Source organism: Lycorma delicatula, chromosome 2, assembly GCF_047948215.1.
Source record: "Lycorma delicatula isolate Av1 chromosome 2, ASM4794821v1, whole genome shotgun sequence".
In the NCBI taxonomy this organism is placed as follows: domain Eukaryota; kingdom Metazoa; phylum Arthropoda; class Insecta; order Hemiptera; family Fulgoridae; genus Lycorma; species Lycorma delicatula.
The window spans coordinates 98,361,795-98,374,353 of record NC_134456.1 but is presented as its reverse complement, the minus strand read 5'-3'; the positions used below and the strand labels follow the sequence as shown (position 1 = coordinate 98,374,353).

Below are 12,559 nucleotides of genomic sequence, written 5' to 3'. Positions count from 1 at the left end.
GCTTGAAAGGAGCAAGTCACTGAACTACCTTTCATCTGCAGGTCCCGTGTTCAAATCCCAGTCAGGCATAGCATTTTTCACATGCTAAAAAAATTGTCATCCATCTCATCCTCTGAAGCAATACCTGAAGTTAAAAAAACAAAACAAGTCACTGAACTAAGTAGGTTAATTTTTTTTATGAGCCAAGGTCGGATACTTTTTGATCACACCTCATATTTGATATATTTGAATTTTTTATGTATTTGTTTGTGTGTATTTAAATAAATAAGTTTAAAGATTATATTTAAATTTATGTGATACAATTAAATAAAAAGATTAATATTCACTATGAATTATGAATAGCCAACTAAAACATTACACCTATAAAACAAATGGCCAAAGTGCTATAATACAAATAACAATAATAAGGTAGCAGAAATTTGCAAAGAAAATCCTTGCACCTCTTCATAACTAAAATTTCAATTAAAATTTATTCCAATTTGATCTAACAATTACTGCATACCTATTCCTGAAATAAAATTATAGGTAAATAACTTCACAACAATAAAAATATGAGTCATAATCTGGCCAACTAGAGTCCATGAACTTCAACAATATTATTTTTACTTTCCAGAATTTATTTTTGAATTCTTTTGACTCTCAAAACTAACCTCTGCATGAATATAGTTTACCTCTTACTGTACTTCTGCGTACCTGATGCCCATACATTTCCCTGGAAATTATTTTTTTAAATGTTTTCTCTTTTTGAAGGAAGTGCCTTACAATATTTAAACAAAGATTTTTTTCATGAAAGCTATGTCTTTTAGATATATTTAATTTATCTTATAGGTTTGATTATCTATTACTTAGACAAAGGATAGATTTTTTTCTTACAGTAGTTATTGATAGAAGTATAAATGTAAATATATTTTTAGTTCAAGAATTTGTATTAGAACAATAAATTTTAGAAAATTTGTTAGCTCTGCCTGTAACTGCACAGCTTTTTTGGTGATTTAATTATCACCCAACAAAGCAAGATAAAATTAAATAATTTTTATGTTTTTCAATGATAATTTAATAATCAGTAACAAGAAATTAGTTACATAAGTATTCATTTTTTTTCATTTTAAAACCTAACATACTCATATAGTCTAAATACTCATGTCGTCTAAGAAAAAATTCAACCATACAACTAAATTCAATTTTTTATAACTCTGGTAATATTCATTAATACTTCCTCACATAAATTATTCATTGAAATGTTCCCTTTATATATTTTTATATCTAATCTTATATCATATGCAAAATAAATCAAAATGAGCTATTTATACTTCAAGATATGTGAATGAATGTAATAATATAAAATAAATAAATCCATTCTAATGTTTTTCTTAACCTGCATAGGTGGGAAGTCAACCATTCGCTCTTAATTGTTATATTCTGTACATATTACAAACCCACTAAATAAATAAAGCCATTTTTTTTTAAATTGTTTGTATGAACACTGCAGTTAGGCACACAATTAACAAAATACATTTGAATTTATTAAATTGCTTCAGGATACATTCTGTAACGGAGAAATTTCTATAACACAAACTGATGCAGAAGAATTAAAAGAATATTTTCACTCGATCTTTTCATCACTAATTTTTTTACAAGAGAAAAATTCAACATATATAACACACTGACAGAGATAAGAGTTAAGAGATTAGAACATAAAAAGAGTGAATGAAGATGGATCAGCCAAGTAAGGTGCTTGAATGGAAATCTAATAAAACATGATCAGTAGGGAACCCTCAGGAATTGAGTAAAATAAGTGAGAGTAAAAAAAAAGCGAAAAAGAAAAAAAGTGTTGAAAAGACAAAACAGGCTTTGATTTGGAACAAATGTCTTTTGTTTAGTGTTTAAAAAGAGATTCTGATCAAAAATTACTTGTATTTTAATGTAATTAGCAAAGAAAGTACAATTATGAACAGAGAAAGATTCATAAAACTTCAGTTTAATTTGATGCATCAGTTTAACAGTGGAAAGGAAGAAACTTCGGTCAAAATTAAATTTAACAGGTAACAATACATTTTTATTAGTCATGTTATCTGAATTGGGAATTAATAAGTGTGTATTATTTTGAAATGAAAAACATTGCCTAAGAAGAAACTATGATCAGAAATATTTTTTCTTACTCAAAAAAAAGGATGGATCAGATGTTTTAATTGAATACCAGAAAGTAGTGTAGACCAAATTGTTGATATTTTTAGAAAATCCAATTTATATTTTTTTTCTTTATGAATTTTGGTCACTTAACAAAATGTGAATCATACTCTCATAAATTATTTTTAGTTATTACAAGAGGCGTTTTCTTTATTTTACAATATGATTTAGTTACTATTTCTTTTACAAATGTTGGATATTCCTCTTTATGAGTCATTTAAAGATAATTTATAGAACCAATGCCAACTGGCTTTTGATAGCAGCTGCAGATCATTCACTTAATCTACAATAAAATAAAAAAGTTATTTTATTCTATTACTAATGAGAATAATTTAAAATTAAGTTAAGAATAAGGAAGTACATGTTTTGTTGTAATATTTTTAATTTTCCTATAAAATATAAATTATTCAACACTTGTGTTATATTTGGCCTAATTGTAACAATGAGAGGTATGAAATAATAATTTTAAAATAACTACAAACTGGCAATTCTTAGCTAGTATCTTATTTAGAAATTACAAACCACGTAGAGGACGATAGCTGCAGTGGATCTCATCTGAACCATCATGACAATCGAGGGCACCATCACAAACAGCTGAATCTGGTATGCACTCGCCTGAATGACAGTGGAACTGTCTATCTAAACAGTTCCTTTCTAGAGATGAAACCATACCACCACAAAGAACAGAACCATCAAATTAATTTTTGACCAGATCCAACAAGAATTATAATAAGAAAAAAATTAAAGTTTTTTTAATGTGAAAGTTCCAATACGCCATAAAAAAATAAAAAAAATAAAAAAAGTAATTTACTTTTCAAATCTAATTCCTCAATATTTTTACTTAAATTTAAACAGTGAAAAATCTATTACTAAAAAACAGACTAGACAAATCGAGCTAATAACAAAATCAACTAACATTTAAAACATTTATTGTTTAACAATTTAAATATGTTTGTTGTAAAAAAATGTAATTTTCTGATTTTTTTTTTTTTTATAAATAAATATTAATTAAAGGCTTTAGTGCTAGATCAATTGTACCTCATTCTAATTCAGGCTTAATTTTGTTCTCACTACTTTTGAATAATATTGTTATTAACTTTAAATATTTCCATTGCTATTATTTTCTGATAATTTAAACATTTTTTGGGCGGAATTTAATTTAATTTCAATTGTGGCAATTATAGTGATGTAGTATAATAGAAAAATGGAGCAAAGAAAATAAGTTAATTTTAAAACCAAAGAGTATTTTACCATAAATTTCACTAGAGCCACAAATAGCTGATTTCAAATTCTTTGTTTTCTTTTCCATGTTCTGCCTTATTACTGTAGAACCACAATTTAGAATATCATCCTGTTCTATATGAATATGAAAATGTATTCTATACTTTTTCATTCTCTCGACTGAACAAATATTTGTTCTGAATTTAAAAAATTTTCTAATGTTTAAATTTTTTATCAAGAAACAATTTTTACAAAATAAACGTAAAATGCTATAATTTAATGTGTAAATGTAAAAAATAAGAATTATTAAAAAAACATTACTGAATATGGGTGTACGACTGAAAATGTTTTGACCATGAAAAAATAAAGGTAAGAGGTTCTCTAATTCTGTACTTTGCTGAAGCTGAAAAAATATTATATTATACATGATATTTAACATACAGAGGAAAAAGAAAGAAAAAATGGACAATAAAAAAATTAATATATACTATATATATCCCCAAACAAATGCTAAACTTAGCCACATATTTCTGCACTCATTCAACAAAACACGCTCCTGAACCCAACTAAGGCCTAGGAAATAAATATAGGTGGGATTCATTTCAGTTCCTAGACTTCTGCTAAGAAATTATTTTTAAAAGTTTCACTTGAAGTGAAAAATGGTTGAACAAACTTAATGGTTTACAATTTTACCAGTTCCTAAATAGCAAGAAAAATCAGAAACTGTGCATTATGATTAATTCAATAATTAACTTTAAAGGTGATGATAGAAGTCATACATACTTGACTAAAAATGAAGGTCATTTAATAATTAAAAGAGACAAACAGCAACAGCAGAACTATTAATTTAATTAAATTAATCTCTGACGTTCAAGTTGACATCCATAATAGAAAAAAAATCTGTTCAAAAAGAATTCCTATAATCAAAACCTCTTGTTTTTGTTTTTTTCAAAATGTCGGTTGCACTTAAACCATGTACTGTGGAAGAACAGTGTGCTATGACAAACTTTTAATTTTCTGAAGGAATAAACTGGCAGAAATTCACTCATGGATTTTAAAACAGAATAGTAAAAGGTGTATTAACCATACAAATTTTTATCAGTGGATCAAACCATTTAAATCAGGCACAAGTGTCAGTGATTTTCATCACACCAGAAGACCAGTGGGTTACAACTGATGCTTTGCAAAATCACACTAAAGATCATATTTGAAAGGATAAATAAATAAAAATTCAGGAAATTAGTGAAATTTGTAGTGCAAGTATCAGCAATGTCTATTACATTAACCTGATAAGCTGAATTACTGCAAAACGTGTTAAGTGGGTCTGAATCTACAGACTCAAAATCACAGACAACTAAATTCACATTTGTATGAGCACATTCGAACTTAGAGAATTTTAGTGGAAGAAAATACTTATTTTAGATTGCATAATAACTTGTGATAAAACTTAAATTCATCATTTTGAGCTGAAATTCAAATGCCGAAGTATGAAATGGAAACATCCTAGATTGCCTTTCACAAAAAATTTAAAACCTGCACATCATTCATTAAAGTAACATGATGATATTTTCGGACTGTAAAGACTGACTTTATTGTGATTATTTGGAAGAACAAAGTACATTCAACAGCGAGTACTATTGATTGAACACACAAGAAAATAAAATGAAACCGGCAATAAGGAGTAAACATTTAGGTTCTCTCTGAAAAGGTGTAATTCTCTGGATGATAATGCTTGCCTCCAAACTGCAAAAGACATGTGAAACTATTCAAAAGTCAGGCTGGGAGGCATTGCCACATCCACCTTACAGTCCTAATCTCGCACAATCAAATTATTTTTATTTGACCCTCTCATTTTTTACGTGACACTAAGTTTGGCAACAACGAGTAGGTCAAGAATGCAGTAAAAAATGGCCAAAGATGAACAATTCTTTACTACTGGAATAAGATCTCAGAAAGATGAGACAAATGCCTAAAGATAACCAGAGATTATGCTAAAAAATAGCATTAATTTCATTGTCATTGAATAAATAGTCATTTTTCTTCAGTCATTTGTCTCAGTAATTCCTGAGAAAATCCTTGTATTTAACTTAAAACTGCCAGTATCAAAAGTTTTAATTTTTTCTATTCATTTAATTTCAGAGTAATAAAGATTTGCATATGGGCCACATTATGATCAAATGTTTATGCAGTAAGTAACTGTCACCTAAGTAACAATGGAGAATCATTCAGGTAATAGTTGCTGTAAGAATGTTGGTCAGCAGGAATGAATTATTTTTAATATTTACTCTTAAATAAGAAAGTAATAACAAGGGCAATCAACAATAATAATTATTTGAAACATTAATTCCCATGAGGGATCGCAGACAGCAGATTATAGTAAATGTAAAAAAAATATAATGTACGATAAGTAAATATGTAATGATAAACATCTAATCAAAATATAAATTTACTTGAAATTATACTTATAAAATATGCCATTAACAAACAGAAAACTTTTTATGGTAAGAAGCAAACACTTATCTTGTCAAATTTTTTTTAAAATTAAACATATTTATCCAAGTAAAGAGTTTAAATGATACTCATTAATAAACTGCACACTACCCGTTCTTTCTCTTTCAACTTGGACTTCTATAATTAAGTTTATTACATACAGTTTTTTATTTTATTTGTAAGTACAGGAAAAATATAAAAACAAGTTTTCTAATGTTTTGAATATGTAGACTTTTGTTTTTAATTTGATTTTGTCTGTTTAACAGTCAAATTGCATAAATAGTTGGAGATTTTAGTATTAAGTTATTATTAAACTTTAGTATATTCTTAAATTTTTTCCTAAGTAGCCTTTATACTTAATTAAGCTGTATGTAATCTTTTATTTTAGACAGTGCCAATTTAAAAATATAAACTGTTGTTACCACACACTGAACCAAATTTTATAATAAAATGTTTTAAAGTGAATTTTAGAAATATTTGTTTTATTATCAAAATTTGATTTAATTTGTTGTTCTGAAGTTTTTAGTTTAGAATTAAATTAACAAGAATTAACAAGAGAGTACATTTGAACAACTTTGACTAATTCATCTATCTGTTAATGATTACTTCAGCTGAAATTTGAATACAATTAAAACAATGTTTAATTTATTTAGTAACTGATATTCCACTGTTATTAAGGATTTTATAAAAGAATAAAACATATAATAAAATTAATTAAGACCAATTGATTAAAATTTTTTCAGCAAGTTTAATTACAAAATTTAATATGTAGCATTCACCTCTTTTTGAACAAGTAATAAACATTTTATTTCATAAAGCAAAAAATCAACAAAAAGAATTTTCTACCATAAAAAAGTTTCAGAAACCTTTAACAGTAAATTAAATTAGTTAAATAATAGAAAAAAGAAATGAAAACTTACTCATTCCACAGCAATAAAGTTAATAAATTATAGCATGTACTGAAACTTACACAATAATAAATAATTAAGATGTTAAGAGTTTCACTACGTTAAAAAGTTATTAATCTGTAAGATCATAAAAATGAAGTAATAAACCAAAACACCAAGTTTGTAAAGATAATAATGCATTATGCAATACGAGACACATGTTACCTCATAATATTTTGACTTTGATGTATGGCTACTATTCAATATGCATTTCCCATTGACTACTAATGATGTATTTTTTGAAGATAAATTAAATTATAAATTAGAAAGACTAAAATTAATTATAAAAAAATCTTTCTTACAAACACATCTTGTCGCCAATCTCATTTACTGATTTAGTAGGATACAGAAAATAAACTTTGTCAGCCAATTATCAGTCTTAATGACAAAAAAAAAATAGCTGTGGTTAAAAAATTGAATTTTGTACCATTATAAAACCTTACAAATGGTCAGTGATTAGTATAAAAGATTATTATTAAGAAGAATATCTTAAATCTCTTTCAGATAAAGATGTACAATACTGGTATCAGTTGGTTATCAAACATCAGATCTTTTTAACTAGTAATAAAACTAAATTAATTAATAACTGCATGCATGTTCTTTTCATAATAAAGTTGTACAATAAATTTATAAATTTTGCTTAATAGGATATTGCAGGACAAAGCAGCTATGTGAAGCACACTGAAGCAGCTGTTTTCGACTGATAGTAGTTTATTTATGGCCAACAGGATCCAATGCTAGGTACTGTATAAGGTAAAGAAAAATACAACTGATAACATATGAGATACATGTGTCTCGGATTGCAAAAATTTATTACTAGGTTTGTGTTTCATGTTACATACCATGAAAGAGCTAAGATTTAATGATGCTGTAACAATTTTGTTAAATGTTTAGCTGTATAAAAAAGGTTAAATTATATTAATTTTTTTAAATAAACTATCTCCAATTAGCAATAGCCAAATATTGGATATGGTTTTTTAAAAATTATTTAATAAAAATTTAATACAAACACATTTACAAAATTTTTATGACCTAATTACATTCGAGATTTAAAATTTAAATTGTTATTACTGAATTCATAAATACTAAGATTACCCTTAGTATCCCAAATTAACTAAAAGAGTGTAATAGTTTTGGTTATTTCCCACTTACATGATTTTTAAATGACCGCAATCGCTGTGCAAAAAAGATATAAAAAGCTTAAAGAACAATAAAAAAATATAACTATTTGTTTTATAAACAAAGCCAGTAAAAATACTATTCTACACAGAAATAACCAAATAATGTTATTAGAAAACTGCAGTATTAAATGGAATGTAACTAAATACAGATTACAAAACAAAAATAATTTTATAATTAATAAGTAAAAAAAATATAAAGGAATGTATAAAGTGAATAAATCCAAACTAGTAAATTGAAGGAGAAATGCTATGTTCATAAGAGATTTACAAATGACCTTTCCTAAAATGAAATCAAAACTTAACATGTAAATATTTTCAAAACTTTTCAGCAGTTTTTCTTAAATCACATATGAAAATATGGCATTATTTTTAAAATATACAAGAATTATTATAAAATTAACTTCTGATTGGCAGTTGAAAATAACTGGCTTCTACTGAAACTTAATCCAATTGTCACCAGCAATGCATAATCTCTCATTAGATGTCAATTTGTTTGTTTATAATAATGGAAAACATGAAACCTATCACTGTCATTCCTGCCAACTATGAAATGTGTAACAATTTTTTTTTTTGTAAATAAAAAGAACACAGCTCCTCGCAAAAGCCATTGATGTTTGTATTGTGCTTATAGTAATAATGTTAAAATCATAATTATGTAAACTGTGAATGGACATTCATTTATTTAAATGGAAAAGAATTCAAGCAGGCTGTATCAAACCAAAAAAATGATGGGACTGAAAAGGAATTCTTCTGACAGAACTGAAGTACCTTTAATTTCAATTAAGTCAGAAGTATACTGATAATTACTGAAGAATTTTCAGAAGTTAGTCCAAATAAATGGTGTACAGTGATTACCAAGAATCTTATCACTTTTCACTAATGTAGTCTGGTTGGCTGACAACTCAGGGCTTTAAAACCAGGAGTTTATGAATGGGGGTTAATTAATGACAGAGTATTTTTGCAGTGGAGTAATTTGATGAGTGTCAGAAAAATGTCTTAATAGTGTCATAAGTCTTTGAATGTAGATATTGACTACTACATGGAGAAGTAATGGCACAATTTTATTAATTTTTTTCTTCTTCTCTATTAGTCAATTCATTTTGGAAAGCCCTCATCCATATTTTTACATAATTTGTAAGCACATCTTTTATTTTAATAAGAGATTCATTCAATTTTTTTCAGCCAGCTGAAGATAATTATTGCTTAATAAAGAAAAAAAATTATTAATTATTAATTTAAAAACCACATCCTCAATTAAAAGTTTAAAAAGAAAAAAAAAAATATATATATATATATATACACACACACATATGAGTATTAAATAATTCATTAACATATTGACTACTGTGTTAATAATATTTAATATTATATGAAAATAGACCCCAAAACACAATAACTAATTTTTGCAGGATCTTGCATCCTGTTCTAAGTTTGTTATGAACATAAGTAAATTTTGTTTTTATAAGTATTGCTGTATATGCATTTTGGTTGGCCATTACTGGACAGCTAAATTTACTTATGTTCATGATAAACTTCTAAATTTATAAAACGGTAATAATTTCAACAAATTTCAAAATTTTAAAATTATAACAGACTTTTAATGTAATTGTAGGATTCAATACAAACTGAAGGTGCAAGATCCCGTAAAAATAGATTACTGGAATTAATATGTTAAGTTTAACTAATCTAATTACTGGGTTTTAGTGGTTTATATTTCACAATATATATATATATATATTGTGAAATATAAACCACTAAATATATATATATATATATATATATAACTGTGTATGTGTGTTTGTGTTTTTGTGTAAAAATATGTTAAATTATTTTTAGAGTGCAGTCAGAAAGAGATCATTGTAACTCTTTCATTTTATATAAATTTAACTGCAAAGCAAAAGCTATAATAGAAAACAATTACTGCTGAAAAATATAAGTAACATCATGCTGTATAAATATAGTAAGCATAATAAGTGCCACTGAAATCATTAAACTGCAATTAGAAGGCAAACAGTACACATTTATTCTGTTGTTCTTCATGCAAACAAATTAGGAATCCTCAATAAATAAATTTATAAATTAATGAGTTAAAGCTGGAAAATGATACATGTATGCAGTCGACTTTTAAACAAGTTAAGAAATCTTACAATTTATTAAAAAAGAGCTAAAAAATGTATATCAGGATAAGCTTCACTATAAGATCCTTGCCAATTATTATAGCCACCATTTTTTAGAACAATTCATATGTTTAGAAGCGTAGTTATCAGTTCATGGCTAGATGCCAAGCAATGATATATCTTTCCACATACCAGCAACGAATCTGATCTTTTTAAAGTAATATAATAAAATTTGAGTCATGTATATATTATTAAGTCATATAAAATTTTTAATTAATAATTATTGCCAAAACCTTATTTAACCATAAATCATAAGGAAATATTGTATTTTATTTACTGGAATCTTAATAAATTTCAAAAATAATTTATAAGTCACGATATACACATTCCATAATACTTTAAAAACTCATCTAAATGTTTAACATAATGAAAGAACTCAAAAGCATTGATATAAGCAGACTGAGTATATCACTGGTTATTGTCCTCTATATTCATAATTAATGATTAAAAATTTTACATTTATGATTTACATGTAGTAATAGAAATTTATTACAAAATAAGATCACAGTAATAATTTGGCTGTATTTACAGACAACACAGACATATTTATTTTACTGATAGCAATAATGTACTGCTGTTGAAACTTTTACAAAATAATCACTGTTAATTATCTGGGAGTCATTTAATGATTATCAACCTACATTTACAAATTGCCAAAGTAGTTCTAAAAGGTTCTAAAGTAAACAGAATTAATTAATCCCTAACCAATAGTATATATTTGATGAATATTTATTCTTAATTACAAAAAAAAATAATAAGAAAATTTCAGTCACTTTACTTCTACTGAATGGATAAACATGTCTAATTTGTAAAATAAAGTACTGTTATAAAATTACTTTTAATTTGTTAAAGGGTTAAAAACATTAAAGTAATAATTTAGATATTCAACGATTCAGATTTTTTTTGTGCTGGACCAAGACAGAAAAGATCACCTGGTCAAAAATCTTTGGATGCAGCAGATAAATTAATATACTGCACTATCTATACAGCAAAGTGGTCTATTTGTAAACATTTTAATTGGAGTAAAATATCTGTTTTAGTGAACTACATATAAAAAATATAAATTTATATTTTTATAAATATAATGAAATATAAAAAAAAGAAACAACTTAAGACTTCAAATTTTTTTCAGTGAAAATACTTAGCCCAAAATTAAGGATATGCTTATATTGCACATGTTTTCCAACTAGATTATTCATTCTTTATAAATTTTTATGAAACTAAGCCAAAAATTTGAAAAAAAACATTTACAGATTTACTTACAAACTGAGGTAGTTAATTAAAAACGTAATAAATAACGCAAAAACAAACTACTAAACAAAAAAAACTTAATGAAGCTTAGCTGTAAAACTACACATAACATAAAACACACTGTAAACAAACACTTAATAAAAGTATACAGAAAGCATAGTTTTTTAAAAAAAGTGAAAAATTTACAGAAACATATCTTTTACAAACCTAAAGTTATCAAAGTAAATTTTACAAATAATATTAATATTAAATCTTATTGTGAGAAAATGATTACTTAATTTGATACTAATTTACAATACTAGAATTAAAAAGAAATAAGAACAATTAATATTTAATCGAATTGAACATAAAGTGAGGAAATGAAAACAGACACAAAATTACAACATTAATTTTCTGCCATAACTCAGCTATTTGTTAACCGATTTAAAAAAATAAAATGTCATTTTGTTCAAAGTGAAAGACTTAATATTTAATAAAATACATAAATCTTGATAAAACTAATATTTACGGAGATGTAACTGATTGATAGATATACATGGCCGCCATTTTTTAATTTGCGAAGAAATTTAATTCCTAATTTTTGCTAATTTTAAAACTTTTATTACCAAGACACTTACCAAATATTAAGGTGATTCCTCAATTCGAACTTGAGATATAAATTTTTAAATGAAAATAACAAAATGGCAGACAGTGGAGAACAAAGGAGAAATTGCCATTTTTCCTAAGGATACTTTTTGTTTAATTTTACAAGTAGAATCCAAAACAGTATAGCCAGCCCACCATTTTTGAAACACTCTGTATATATATATATATATATATATATATATATATATATATATATATATATATATATATATATATATAAATTATACAATATAAAACCTATTCAGGCACTCCACAAAGTACAGAATTGAAGAATATTCTTACCTTACTTTTTTCAAATTTAAGTGCTTTCGGGCATAAGCCCATCTTCAGTAGTTTTTTTTTTAAATCTTAATTTTTATATTATTTACACATTAGATAACATGATACATTAAAATTTATAGAACAAATTTGTTGTCAAAAAAAGCAAGGTAAGAATGTTCTTTAATTCTGTACGTTATGG

At 25.7% G+C, this 12,559-nt stretch overlaps 1 protein-coding gene across 15 annotated transcripts in view; it reads right to left on the bottom strand.

Annotated features, from left to right (window-relative positions):
* Positions 1–12,559, bottom strand: part of trol (terribly reduced optic lobes) — a 1,106,314-nt gene that overhangs the window by 83,065 nt on the left and 1,010,690 nt on the right. For 14 of the 15 annotated variants that reach the window (XM_075355875.1, XM_075355883.1, XM_075355876.1 and 11 more), the window contains one exon: positions 2,710–2,841. The exons of the other annotated variant lie outside the window; for it this stretch is intronic. In XM_075355875.1, coding sequence (XP_075211990.1) covers positions 2,710–2,841 — 132 coding nt within the window. The remainder of the gene's footprint in view (positions 1–2,709; positions 2,842–12,559) is intronic. 15 annotated transcript variants of the gene reach the window in all.